At 37.3% G+C, this 14,310-nt stretch overlaps 1 protein-coding gene across 1 annotated transcript in view; it reads left to right on the forward strand.

Moving 5' to 3' along the window:
• ADGRV1 (adhesion G protein-coupled receptor V1) overlaps positions 1 to 14,310 on the forward strand; it is a 535,827-nt gene that overhangs the window by 118,357 nt on the left and 403,160 nt on the right. The window contains exons 37-45 of the mRNA XM_052643554.1: positions 495 to 674; positions 1,391 to 1,554; positions 5,503 to 5,596; positions 7,683 to 7,761; positions 7,867 to 8,005; positions 8,634 to 8,775; positions 10,419 to 10,681; positions 12,527 to 12,702; positions 13,497 to 13,621. Of these exons, the coding sequence (XP_052499514.1) occupies positions 495 to 674; positions 1,391 to 1,554; positions 5,503 to 5,596; positions 7,683 to 7,761; positions 7,867 to 8,005; positions 8,634 to 8,775; positions 10,419 to 10,681; positions 12,527 to 12,702; positions 13,497 to 13,621 (1,362 nt within the window). The remainder of the gene's footprint in view (positions 1 to 494; positions 675 to 1,390; positions 1,555 to 5,502; positions 5,597 to 7,682; positions 7,762 to 7,866; positions 8,006 to 8,633; positions 8,776 to 10,418; positions 10,682 to 12,526; positions 12,703 to 13,496; positions 13,622 to 14,310) is intronic.

The following is a 14,310-nucleotide window of genomic DNA, read 5'->3' on the forward strand; positions in this document are numbered from 1 at the left end:
AAGTATTTCCTATGGAATAAAATACATCTCCAAAGGTAGAATTTGATGAAATTAATTTTATACTCAGTTCACTTCAGTCGCTCAGTTGTGTCCGACTCTTTGCAACCTCATGAACCATAGCACATCGGCCTCCCTGTCCATCACCAGCTCCCAGTTTGGATTCTGGATCAGTTATATGGGATAAATTAGATTTAGTAATTTGTGGAAGTTATCTGGGTATTTTCCTCAGTTTCTGATCACTTTCTGTAATTCAGATGACCAGTATAGCAACTAATAACAATAATTGGTCAAGCAAAAAAGAATCATGATTTACTACCTAAGAAGAACAGTAAAAGGTAGCTTCTGTTTGTCAATATAAAGATTTCTGTTAGAGAAGTAACAGTAACCACTTTCTGCTTACGTTACTATGTTTCAGAGAGTGAGATTATATTTTAAGTGTTTAGCAGTTAATGCCAAATCACCGTTGGATTTCTTGTGGTCCCTGACTTTCTTAGGAGTTTCACCAGCAGGTGCTGCTCTGCTCGACGCTCAAGGATATGCAGCTGTTCTGACCGTAGAAGCCAGTGATGAACCACACGGAGTGTTAAATTTTGCTCTTTCATCAAGATTTGTTTTGCTGCAGGAGGCTAACACAACAGTTAAGCTTTTCATCAACAGAGAATTCGGATCTCTAGGTTTGTGTTACTCTAGAATGAATGGAATTTCCAGGCAGGTGCTTTTTAAGTATTCTACTAGGGTGGATGAAAGCTATTGCTAAAATAAACCAGGAATGGGAAAAAAATGAATATTGTACTATCTAGTGTCACAAAATGCAGTACAATAAATAGTCATACAGTCTCAGCAGCATATGATAGCGGGTGGGGTATGGGTCCACTAACTGAGCTGGACTTGGCCCAGGGTGACTCTGTTCCAATATGCCTCTCATTCTTCTCCTGCCACCAGTAGAGGCCCTGAGGACGAGCAAAAACATGCAGACTCCATCAGGTCTAGGCTCAGAACTAGCACACAATCACTTTGTCTCTGTGCTAGCAGCCAAAATAAGTCACACAGTCAACCCAAAGTCTAGAGGCGGGACAGTCTACCTTGCCCACAGCACAGTATCACTGAGCCGTTACATGATAAAGGCCAGAAACCTAGGAAGGGGTGAAGAATTGGGGGCCAACAGTGCAGCTACTGAGGTGCTTTTACGAAAGTCAAAAAGTTTGTAATGTTATTTTTAAAATTTTATTTATTTTTAATTGAAGGATATTTGCCTTACAATATTGTGTTGGTTTCTGTCATACATCAACATGAACCGGCCATAGGTATACCTTTGTTCCCTCCCTCTTGAACCTCCTATTTTTTTTTTTTTAATTTAATTATAAAATCTTTTCCCATCCAATTCACTTAGGAGCAATTAATGTCACGTATGCCACAGTTCCTGGAATGTTGAGCCGAAAGAACCAAACAGAAGGAAACCTCGCTGAGCCAGATGTGGACTTCGTCCCAGTCATTGGCTTTCTGATTTTAGAAGAAGGGGAAACAGCAGGAGCCATCGACATTACTATCCTTGAGGTAAAACACTTATTTTGCTGTTGCTGCACTAAACGTGAATAGCCAGGTAACAAGTAGAAATCGATTAAATGCTCTGGTGCTTTTAAATCAGCTTATTTCTTTTTGTGATTTCTTTTTTTTAACCACACAGGGATTCTGTTCTTGTCTAGATAGGGTCATCTGTTGTAGAGTATTTTATTATAGAAACAACTTTTGATAAAGAAAATTTCTTTAGAGCAATCCCCTTTAAGATGGCAATGGCCTGAGAGATTCCAGAGGAGCATTTTGATTACTCTGAAGGATTCATTGGAGCAGTGAAGCCATGTAGGTCAGCGTCTTAGTTGTTAAGACTGGTTAAATTAGAGATAGCAGGAAACTCACTAGAGGCTGATGGTATAAGATGTGATTATGGTCAAGCTTAAAGTAATCATTGGTGACTGAAATTGTGTTTTAAATGATTTTTCACATTGCAGAATCTTGTGCTATTTTGGGACCTGGTGTTTCAACTACCTAAATTCACTTCCAAGAGGTTTATGAAAATAATACCTATGGAGAGGGTAGGAGATGACTGTGAGGCAGAGGGTGGAGGAAGGGAGAGAGTAATATTGCCTTAGAAAATGAATTTTCAATTACTGTGTATTTTGGGGGTTCTGTTTCTTGAGAATTCTTATTTTCTCAGAAGCTTTTTACATTTACAAAATTGTAAGTACTAAACCATCTACCATCTGAAGTCAGTAATTCTTGTTTTGTTGATTACCATGACACTGTGACCTAATACAATAATTTGAGAATTCTAACGCTGTAAAATGAAAGGTAATATTATTTCAGTCTATGACATACAACACAAGATTTGATGAAACTTTAAGGTGATCTTCTTTCAAACATAGTATCTGTTAATGTAACAATAAAAATAAATTATTCCTCAGATATGTTAGTTTTTAAAGCAGAAAGTCACCTTTTAGGGGTCTAGTTTACAGAGTCTTATTCTATGAACACAGAATTTCAAAGTTTCCTTTGTTTCTCCCTAGGTCTTTGTAACCTTTTTGGTTCTTAGATTATTAGCACAAGATTAAAAGACCACAGGTCTGTATGTGCAGAAATAAGCCAGGCCAGGGGGATATATACAGAATATACAGGCTGAGGAGAGTTGTTCTGTGGGGATGGGGTATGGTGGGGGTAGATGGGAGACAGTCCCTGTACATCGCTGCTTCTGTAATTCATTGGTCCATGTATTATAGAAGACAGAGCCAGTGACTTGTATTTTCTTAATTTTTCATGTGGCCACATATCTCTGTTAAATAAAATGGAGAGAGGTATATACACTGATACTGTGTATTCATATATATATATATATATACTGGATTTCTGTGTAGATATTGCTGTCTGTCTAGTTACTGATGATGTGGTTTAGCTAGTCCTCCTGTTTTGAGCACCTGCCTTGTTAGTCATTAATCATAGTATTGTATGAAAATTAACCATCACTAGTATCTATCACTCTGTAGGGACTCACTCTAGGGCCAGGTACTCCATATGCATTATGTATAACCAGTTTTACATATTTTTAATCAATATCCCCAAAGCAGCTGTTATTTCCCTCATTATAAACTGGAATTGGACTTCCCCTGGTGGTCCAGTGGTTAAGCATCTGCTATGCATTATGTTTAATCAATTTTACATATTTTTAATCAATATCCCCCCAAAAAGAAAGTGAAAGTGAAGTTGCTCAGTTGTGTCCGACTCTTTGTGACCCCTTGAACTGTAGCCTACCAGGCTCCTCCGTCCGTGGGATTTTCCAGGCAAGAGTACTGGAGTGGGGTGCCATTTCCTTCTCCAGGGGATCTTCCTGACCCAGGGATTGAACCTGGGTCTCCCGCATTGTAGGCAGACGCTTTACCATCTGAGCCACCAGGGAAGTCCCCAAAGTAGCTGTTTCCCTCATTATAAGTTGGAATTGGATTTCCCTGGTGGTCCAGTGGTTAAGCATCTGCCTGCTGATGCAGGGGACATGGGTTTGATCCCTGCTCCAGGAAGACCCCACGTGCTGCAGGACAAGTGAACCTGTGCGCCACAGTAGCTGAGTGTGCTCTGGAGCCCAGGAGCCGCTATGGCTGAAGCCCACCCACCCTAGGACCTGTGCTCTCCAGCAAGAGAAGCCTCTGCAATGAGAAGCCTGTGCACAGCAACTAGAGGGTGGCTGCTGCTCACCGCAGCTAGAGAAAGCCCACGCAGCAGCAAAGACCCAGTGTGGCCAAAAAAAAAAAAAAGATGGCAGAATTGAGGGCTGAAAGTTTTAACAACTCAACTAAAATTGCAGAAATGTACTAGGTCTCTCTGACTACAAAGCCTGTGTTTTTCCCACCGTGTTATTCTATTCTTCACTCTTAATTGGATATGAAAGCAATTTAACATCTTTTATTATATTTAAAATAATATTAAGCTTGTATATTTATATAATTGGTTTACATATTAGTCCAGGTAAAAACTGAAATCAATATAAAATGATTTCATGTGGTTCCACATAATAACATATAATCAGGTATAAAAGTTTAATAGTTTTATTATTATTATTTTTTTAAATTCAGCTTTATTGAAGTACAGTTAGCCCATGCTGCATGGTAAACTTATGTAAAATCTTAAAAAGTATATAAAATTGGAAGATAGTTAAAGCATATATTGTGTTGATTTGATTTATAATTTACATTGTGAAAGGATTTTGCATATCTAGTTAACACCTCCGTCCCCTCACGTGTTTATCTTTTTGTGTGTGTATGAACATGCACGTTCTACTCTACCAGCAAATATCAGTTACACAGTAAGGTGTTGTCAGCTAGAATCACTGTGTTTTACTTTAGATCCTCAGATCTGTCATCTGTAGCTGAGTTTGTACTCTTTTAACAATTCCTTCCCTACCCCACCCCCAACTTCCCCACCTAGCCCCTGACAACTGGTTTTCTATTCTCTGTTTTATGAGTATGACTCTTTTTTCTCTTTAGATTACACATATAAGTTCTACCATACAGTATGTCTTTGTCTGGCTTACTTCACTTAGCGTAATGCCTTCAAGATCCATCTTGGTCGTCAAAACAAATGATTTCCTTCTTTCTTGTGGCTGAGTAATGTTCCATCTTATACACCACATCTTACCCCTTCATCTGTCGATGGACACTTAGGCTGTTTCTGTACCTTGGCCATTGTGAATAATGCTGTAATGAATATGGGAGTGCATATACCTCCTCATTATTCTATTTTCATTTCCTTTGGATAAATACCCAGGTGTACGATTGCTGGTGGTTCTATTTTCAAGTTTCTCAGGAAACTTCATATTGTTTTGCAGAGTGACTGCACCAGTTTACACTCTCACCACCAGTGTAAAGGGGTCCCCTTTCTCCACATTCTCACCAACACTGATATCTTTTCGATAATAGCCATTCTGACAGGTGTGAAGTGATGTCTCATTGTGGTTTTGACTTGCATTTCTATGATGGTTAGTGACATTGAGTGCATTTTCATGTACAGGTTGGCCATTTGTATATCCTCCTTAGAAAAATTTCTATTCCATTCCTCTGCATTTTAAATCAGATTATTTGTTGTTTTGCTATTGACTTATACTACTGTTAAAATATATTTTGGATCTTTGTGATTTGCAAATATTTTCTCCCATTCGATAGGTTGCCTTTTCTTTTGCTGATGTTTTCTTCTGCTATGAGGAAGCTTTTCAGTTTGATGTAGTTCCACTTTTTATTTTTGCTTTTATTGCTTTTGTTTTTGGTGTTAAATCCAAAAAAATCATTGCTAAGACATGTTTTTTTTTTTCTGACTTAAATCTTTTCTACTCTGTGTTTGAATTTTTGTATTTTCTGTATACCATTTAAATATATATATTTAAAAGATAATTTCAAAAAGCAGCTTGTGAGATGTAATTACTTTGAGAGCGTAATTGTAGAGAATTTAATGGGTGAATTTTTGCAGGACGATATACCAGAACTAGAAGAATGTTTCCTCGTGAATTTAACTCATGTGGAACTTATCATGGCTCCTTTCACTTCGTTTCCTCCTAGATTAGGTATGGTGGCCTTTTTTGTTTGTTTGTTTCTGTTTACTCACTGCAAATGAAATAAAACTTCTTCAGTTTTTAATCAGAAATGATCATTGTGAAGTTTGCTAATCTCAGCTATATGTGAAAATATGGTGAGCTTTTAGTTTTAGTTGAAAGACCCTCATATATTGTAGTTGTGTGCACTGGACAGCATAAAGACATTTAAGAATTCCTGTGTGATGCTTCTTTAAACATTGCAATTATTTTATAAACAAATTTGTAATCTTCAAAATAGAATTAGTTCTTATGAAGTCATTTTCCGTTCAAAATTTAATTTGCTGTTTTCATTAGATCTCCAGATTATCAGATGTTTTTATTTTCTCATAGATTAAGAACAGCATTTGTTTGTTTGTTGTGTTCTCTGCTTCTGTTTTGACTTTTTATCTCTTTCCTTTCATGCTTTAGAAAAGACTCAGTTAATTCGTTACAGACTGAAAGGTAAAACTCGAACCTCAGTACAAATTTATGTAGATTACTTTAAAAAGAGAAATTCTTCCTATTAAAACACAAACTCCTGTTCACGATTTGGACATTCGATATTGGAAAGTTTTTTCGAAACTTTCAGATGTGATGGCCTGGTGGGGGGTGGTGGTGAGTAGCACTGAGGTAGCCTGCTCCCTGTCCCTTGGTTAGAAGGTGTTCTGGGCAGAGGGGAGATGAGTCTGGGTTAAAGGGGGAGAAGCGTGGCCCTACTGTGGCCTGAGGAGTGGGACTTCCTCACTCACTTCTGAGGCTCAGTGTGACAGCTTTGAAAGTAGCAGAAGGGAATAATCAGTTTTTAATTTATTAGTTGAAAAGTTTCCATTTTTATGCAAAAGGAATACATGATCCCAGTGACTAGGTTGTTTATATTGAGCAGTTACTACAAGGTTATTACTGTTCACACTAAGAAAACTTGCAGAGTACATCATCTTCCCTGTACTCAGAGATAATTTGAACAATTTAGCTTTGGGTTAGTGCTTTCTGATGCTCTTATTTCCAAGTGTTTTGTATATTAGGACCATCATTGCTTAGTAGTAGTAGTCGTAGTGGTGTTGGTCACCCAGTCGTGTCCGACTTTGCAACTCCATGGACTGACTGTAGCCCGCCAGGCTTCTCTGTCCATGGGATTCTTCAGGCAAGAACACTGGAGTGGGTTTCCATTTCCTTCTCCAGGGGATCTTTCTGACCCAGGGATCGAACCCGGGTCTCCTGCACTGCAGGCAGATTCTTTATTGTCTGTTATATTTGCCCGTTTTACAGATGCGGGAACTGAGGCTAAGAGAAACTGGGAATCATGCTGCAGTCCCGCAGCTAGGAAATGGTGGGACTGGGCCTCTGCCCGTAGCCTCTAGTCACAAATCCTGATGTATGCTTCCTTGACGTTATTGACCTCCTGACTCATAGAGAATGCCGCTCTCCTTACCCTTCTTCACCTAGACAGCTGTCATAAGGATCCGAGAGTAAGGTGGAGCTTCTGAAACTTCAAAAATAGAAGTCAAACATATTAAAAAACAGAGCAAAACAGTAACTGGTTTAGTTACTATTTCCAGACTGAATAATAGATATTGGTAACATACTGAGCTTGGTGAACAGAATACAGAATAAAAAGGGATTAGAAAATTTACGTTAAGCTTAGTCTTTATTCCACTTACCTTTCCCCTTCTTTCCCATCCATCCCAACTTCTGTTTGTACCCCGTCTCTCTCTGCCTCTTTGATGCCTGTATTTTTCTCTGCAGCACTTCCTCTCCTTCTCTCCCCAGTTTTTCCTTCTTCTTTCTCCTTCTTGCAACTATCCCTTATTTTCCTTTCCTCTTGAAATGGCTTAAAATAATAGAAATAAAACCATAGCTCCAATTGCTTATTTTATCCTGTTCTCAGTTGATTAGATTTCTGTGAGTTAGTGGTGTTTGTTAGCAAAAGCTTGCTTACTCATACAAGTATTTGTATATTAGCATCTTTTGATTAGTGTTGACAGTACCTCTGTATACCAAAGATCTGGTCTTTAAATTCTGTATCAAATAGTTCTCTTTTTGATTGCTTATTTAAAGATATGTTTCTATGCTCTTTCAGATTCAGAGGGCTTGACTGCCCAAATCATCATTGATGCGAATGATGGTGCTCGAGGCGTAGTCAAGTGGCAGCAGAGCAGGTAAAGCCAAGGCTGTGTGAGAGCTCTTAACGGAGTTTCAGATTCTTGACTGTCTAGTGGATAGAAGCTTGTACGGGAAAAATGAATGTTTTCTCTTTATCATAGGTTTGAAGTAAATGAAACCCAAGGAAGTCTAACGTTGGTAGCCCAGAGGAGCACAGGGGCTCTTGGCCCTGTTTCCCTGTTTGTGTATGCCCAGAATTTGGAAGCGCAGCTGGGAGTGGATTACGCCTTTACACCAATGGTGAATTCATTGACAGTTACAGTGATTTAGGGCCTGTACATCAGTTAACCTTGAAATAATAAACTACTCTGTATTCCACAGTCAGTTAGAGCCACAGAGTTCCACCTGGTGGAATAGCTCTCTTCACTGTTTTGGTAAATTATACAGAATTTTCAGTACTGTTTCAAAGATTATTCTGTATTTTACTTCATTCATTATTTTATTATAATATTTGATACTCACTTTTCTTTTATTCATTTGCTATCTAATTGCAATATTTGATCCTGGAGGACATACATTATTGTGTTAAAAGAGTTTATATAATTGATGACCATACCAGAGTGCTTCTTATGCTTCTTGAAAACGTTACTGCTTTCATTTCTTTGTTTTACTTTACTGAAACACCTTTAGTGTTTGAAAATATTTTTTGTCTTGTCTCTTGTTGCCTTTTACTGCTTAGTCAGATGTTTCCTTTCTTCCTACTGCTTTTTAAACTTAATTGAGAACAAAAAGGTCATGAAAAAGTAAGGAAAAAGTCCTGTAAACAGCTTATTTCACATTCAGCAGTACTTCGTATTTATCTCCAAACATTTAAAAATGACTCAGCGTATTAAAATATAATACTGCCTACTTCTGCCTCTTGGACCAGATTCTTCATTTCGCTAATGGAGAAAGGTATAAAAACGTTGACATAGTGATTCTTGATGATGACATTCCAGAAGGAGATGAAGCATTTCAGCTGATTTTAACAAATCCTTCTTCTGGACTGGAGCTGGGAGAAAGTATAGTAGGTAATTGACGATTTATACACAGCTCCCTCTCACCTCTCTTCACTCCTGAGTGAGCCCTGTGGTATGGTGGGGCATTGACAGCATCTGCCACAGTCACACATTAACATTGTGCAGGTTTTTTCATGTAGGTCTTTTGACTTTGATTCCTAGGTATTGTTACTATTGTGAACTAGGTCCCTTGTAATTATATTTTTAAGTGATTATATATCCATCTACAATGCAGGAGACCCTGGTTCGATTCCTGGGTGAGGAAAATCCCCTGGAAAAGAGATAGACCACCCACTTCAGTATCCTTGGGCCTTCCCGGTGGCTCAGAGGGTAAAGAGTCTGCCTGTAATGTGGGAAGCCTGAGTTCGATCCCTGGGTTGGGAAGATCCCCTGGAGGAGGGCATGACAACCCACTCTGGTATTCTTGCCTGGACAATCCCCATGGACAGAGGAGCCTGGCAGGCTGCAGTCCATGGGGTCACAAAGAGTTAGACATGACTGAGCAACTAAGCACAGCACAGCATATATTATAAAAATCTTCTAGGTTATTTAGAGATATTATAATAATCTTTTAGATTATTTAGAGGTATTATAATAACCTTTTAGAATGCATGCTCTGAAGCAGATTTCCTAGCTTTGACAGCTCTTCCTGCCACATCTAGGCTTGTGAATGTCCACACATTGCCTGTCTGTGCTTCAATCATTCGTTCTGTGAAATGAGAATAATAATAGAATCAATTGTACGGGGATACTGTGAGCATTAAATGAGTTAAGAATGTCGGTTAAGGAATTTGTAAGTTCTCAGTAGTAGTAGTTGTTGTTTTGGCTGTTACTAACATTATTAGTAGTGGTAGTAGAAGATAGAAAGCTCTTGATTTCTGAAGGTTCAGTCAGTTCAGTTCAGTCGCTCAGTCGTGTCCGACTCTCTGCGACCCCATGAATCACAGCACGCCAGGCCTCCCTGTCCATCACCAACTCCCGGAGTTCACCCAAACTCATGTGCACTGAGTCGGTGATGCCATCCAGCCATCTCATCCTCTGTCGTCCCCTTCTCCTCCTGCCCCCAATCCCTCCCAGCATCAGGGTCTTTTCCAATGAGTCAGCTCTTCACATGAGGTGGCCAAAATATTGGAGTTTCAGCCTCAGCATCAGTCCTTCCAATGAACACTCAGGACTGGTCTCCTTTAGTTAGCTTATATTTTGAACTCTTGTAATAGTGCTAATATTTTTTCTCTTGCCTTTTTGAAGAAGATAATCACGATGTCTAGAAATAGTGGCATGCTGATGCTTCCTTTCCATTGCTTTTATACTGTTACCTGGCTGGTAGCTCCAGGGCAGTGCTGAACAGTAGCAGTGATGAGAGGCATCACTGTCTTCTTATGTTTCAACATTAAACTTTAGTACTTTCTGTTGGCTTCTGAGAGATATTACTTTATCATGTTGAAGAAGCTGCCTTTTGTCTCAAGATTACTGAGTCTTTTTATTTATATCATGAGTGAGAGTAGAATTTTCATTAAATGCCTTTTAACATACATTTATTTTTAAGATGATCTAGAAAAGCATTGGCCTAGTTTACAATGAAGTATCCACATACTTCCCACCACTTATAACCCATTCTATTTTAATTTATTGTTTTAATATTTTTATGCTGATAGCCTTCATTACCATCCTTGCTAATGACGATGGCCCTGGAGTTCTGTCGTTTAACAACAGTGAGCACTTTTTCCTACGAGAACCGACAGCTGTCTACGTCCAGGAGAGTATGGCAGTGTTGAACGTTGTTCGGGAACCTGCCCAAGGACTGTTTGGAACTGTGACCGTTCAGTTCATTGTGACAGAAGTGAATTCTTCAGTGGAGTCGAAAGACCTGACTCCTTCCAAAGGCTATGTTGTTTTAGAAGAAGGTGTTCGTTTCAAGGTACAGGATGAACGTTTAATAAGAATGAATGATTAATATTTACAAAATAATTTTCTCTTCGAGGAGCCCCCTTGATCTTAGAAAAAAAAAATCCAGGTTAGGGGATAGGTGAAGATAATGACTAGATTACTACTGTATTGTCTGTATAGAATGCAGCTGGAGAAATTTGCTCCATTAACAGAGTTGTGAAATGTGCAAATAACAAAGAAAATATGCATATTGGTGCTTTGAATGTTAAGTATATTTAAATGACATGCTTCATGTTATATTGCCTTTAAATCATAAACTACAAGAAACTCCAGGCCCTTCATTGCAGTCATAAGCAGTAGGTAGTCATTCTTTTTGCCACATTGTCATTAAACAAAATACAGCTGTTTCCTTCAGACAGCTTGTTTGAGAAGCAAGTGTCTTATGAAAACAAGAATAGCTTATTGGAGGAGGAATGCTGGATTTAGGATTAATCATAAATTGAACTATGTTTGCAGAAGTTCATTTTCCAAAACTTCTTTTCTATATAGTAATAATTTTCTGCTCCTGCTACTAAACTTTATTTTTAAACACAGTTGAGGTTTAAAACAACTGATTATATTAGCTTAAGATATGTTTAAGCCAAGTATATAAAGTATAGTATCTAAAATAATACATTTTAAAATATTTCACTGGAAAACTATCCATCTAATAATTAAATAGTTCTATTTATGATCAATTTGTGTAACCATCACACTTTTGAATTCATATTTATTTACATGTCCAGTTTTTTTGTGTATTTTGGAAATTTAGAACATTTAATTGATTTGTTCAGGGACACTTACATCTTGATATAGATGAAAATAATGTAAATTTGAAGTATTTTATGAATTTTCTGTTGCTTTACATTCACATGCTTTCCTTTTTTAAAAAAAAGTTTTAAATTTTATCTATATAACTTTTTGTATATTTTAAACTTATTATGTATTTTTTTTCTTAAAAGACTTTTTCATAGTGTATTTAAAGAACTTTCTATTCATTAGGCAAATTAAATGTTTGAACAAATTGGACTAAATAGGTTTTTCTCTTACCTCTATAACTACTTGTTTCCCCACATATTTTTATTTTCTGAGATATAAACAGTAAAGTACAAAAATCTTAGGCGCATGGTCGATGACTTTAAAAATATGTATACATCAATGTAACAACCGCTTGGATTAATGTGTTAAACATTACCATCAGACAGAAGTTTCCTTCTTGTCCCTTACCCTCCCCAGACGAAAAGGCTTTCTGGTTTCTGTCATGAAAGATTCATTTTGCTGATTCTTGAACTTCTTATAAATAGAGTCGTACAGTATGAATTCTTTTTGTGTCTAGCTTGTTTTGGTCAACACAATTTTTGATTGCACACATGAGTAGTTGATGCTTTTTTAAATTGCCTGGTAGCATTTCATTGAATAGATGGCTGTTTGTTTATCCATTCTCCTGTTGATAAACATATTGGGTTGTTTCTAATTTGTGCTTTTTAAGCGTGAGTCCTAGGCTGAAATGAGACTAATGTAGTTGTATAGCTAGGGCAGGATAAAGAAGTAGCAAAAAATGAAGACCTAAATTTAGTTTTTAAATCTCAGTGATATTTTCAAATACTATTCATATTTATTTTTAGACTTTTCAGTGGACTAAGTCACAGTGTTGATAATCTTGAAAGCTGTAACTTGAGAGAGTTGTTACTATTACATTTTGAGACTCAGTATTAAAATAAAAAAGAGGTGATATTTTCCAAAAGTATTATTTTGTTGTCAAAAAATGTCAAATTACTCTATATGTGTGTGGCAAAAATACTGAATTCTAGTAATAATTTTTTGCTTATGTTTTCAGGCCCTACACATATCTGCCATACTGGACACAGAACCAGAGATGGATGAGCATTTTGTTTGCACCTTGTTTAATCCGACTGGAGGTGCTAGACTAGGGGCACATGTTCAAACCCTGATAACCATTTTGCAGAACCAGGCCCCTTTGGGGCTATTCAGTATCTCTGCAGTTGCAAATAGGTATAGTGTATTCATAAAAGAACTGTCATTTCTGAAGCTAAGTTGGAAATGTGATATAAAGAAAATGCAGAGGAAAACTGATCTCTGTTATAATGGGAACGTTTAAAATGAGCTCTAGCTGATAGATCCAGAGAGGCCACATGTTGTCATAACAGGAAGCATCAAAAACGTAATGATGCCCTATTTAATGGTGGTGTTAGAGTTCTTGTTTGCTCGGAATTGACACTCTCAGTCAAGAGCACTATTTTGTGTTTTCAATAATAATAAAAAATGAGGAACAATATAAATTATGTTTAGGTGCTCAAATTAAATGAATGACTTTTTTAATATGACTTTTCAATCGTATATTAACATGATTGGGCTTTAGAAATTCCATCTAGAAGCTAACAAATATATGTATTTTTAATTTCTTACAAATATTCCAGATCTAGTTTTATTACCATGTTAAGAGTTTTCTGATTTGTTTTTTTCTCTGTTAAGTGGTTTTGATTTACGTGAAAAGAAACTTAGGAATGACAGGGCTTTATTTTGGAATATGTAGTGTGAAGTTACTGACTCTTAGCAGTTTCTTACTTTCATAGTATGAGATCATTGTGCTTTTGAAAATCCTCATAAATGAATGTTTTGAGCTGTAGATTCTAGCCTCCCTGCTGTGTAAAATTTGTGGATGGATCTCATCTTGATTTGTATAAGTTTAAAAGTATATTAAATATATATTAGCAATGTGATATAGATATTTAATATGTAGAAATGATATACTTTTTCTCCTTTCCGCAACCATTTGTTTCTTTTAGAGGCACCTCTGTAAACATTGAAGAAGCCAACAGGACTGTGTATTTAAGTGTGTCACGTACTAATGGCATTGATTTAGCCGTGAGTGTGGAGTGGGAGACAGTTTCTGAAACAGCCTTCGGCATGAGTACGTTTAATTTCTTTAAGAACAAAATTCTATAACCAAGAAAGATTGCATGTTTAAGATTTACATTTTCCATTATGAGTTGGATCTTATGGCTCTACTGAACATGGATTATAAATATTTAATTCTTTGATTGCACTCACAAATGTTTATTAACTGTGTCCTGTGCCCGGCATGATACTGAACTTGTGGGGCTCAGAATTTAGGGAGAGGAAGAAATAAATAAGTAAAAATCAGCTTGTAGTTTGAAGTACAATAAATGTTTTTTAAAGGTGAAGTTCTAAGTGTGAGAACATAAGACAGTGCTTCCCAGGGGGTGTCAGGGTTTGAACTAAGACTTGAGGATGAGTGGGGTTTATGCAAAGACCTGAGTTAGAGGAACATACAAGAGAAAGCAGGAAGCCAAGGCAGAAGTATAGAGCATATAAGTGAAAAACTGGAGTGGGCACTGGGTTTAGAAATAAGCGGGAGTGTTGAGTTTGGAGAGCTAGGTAAGACCAAATCATTCAAGGACTTGAAGGATTTTATCACATGCATTAGTCTTTACTTTAGGGTTATGGAAAGTCTCGTGATCTAGGCATGAGGGAGGGCTCCCATGTATAACAGGTGGGGTGGTATGATCACATTCATATTTTGAAGGCATCATTGTTGCTGCCATGTAAAGAATGGATTGGCACAGGAGAAATGAGGAG

Source organism: Budorcas taxicolor, chromosome 7 (genome assembly GCF_023091745.1).
Source record: "Budorcas taxicolor isolate Tak-1 chromosome 7, Takin1.1, whole genome shotgun sequence".
Lineage (NCBI taxonomy): Eukaryota > Metazoa > Chordata > Mammalia > Artiodactyla > Bovidae > Budorcas > Budorcas taxicolor.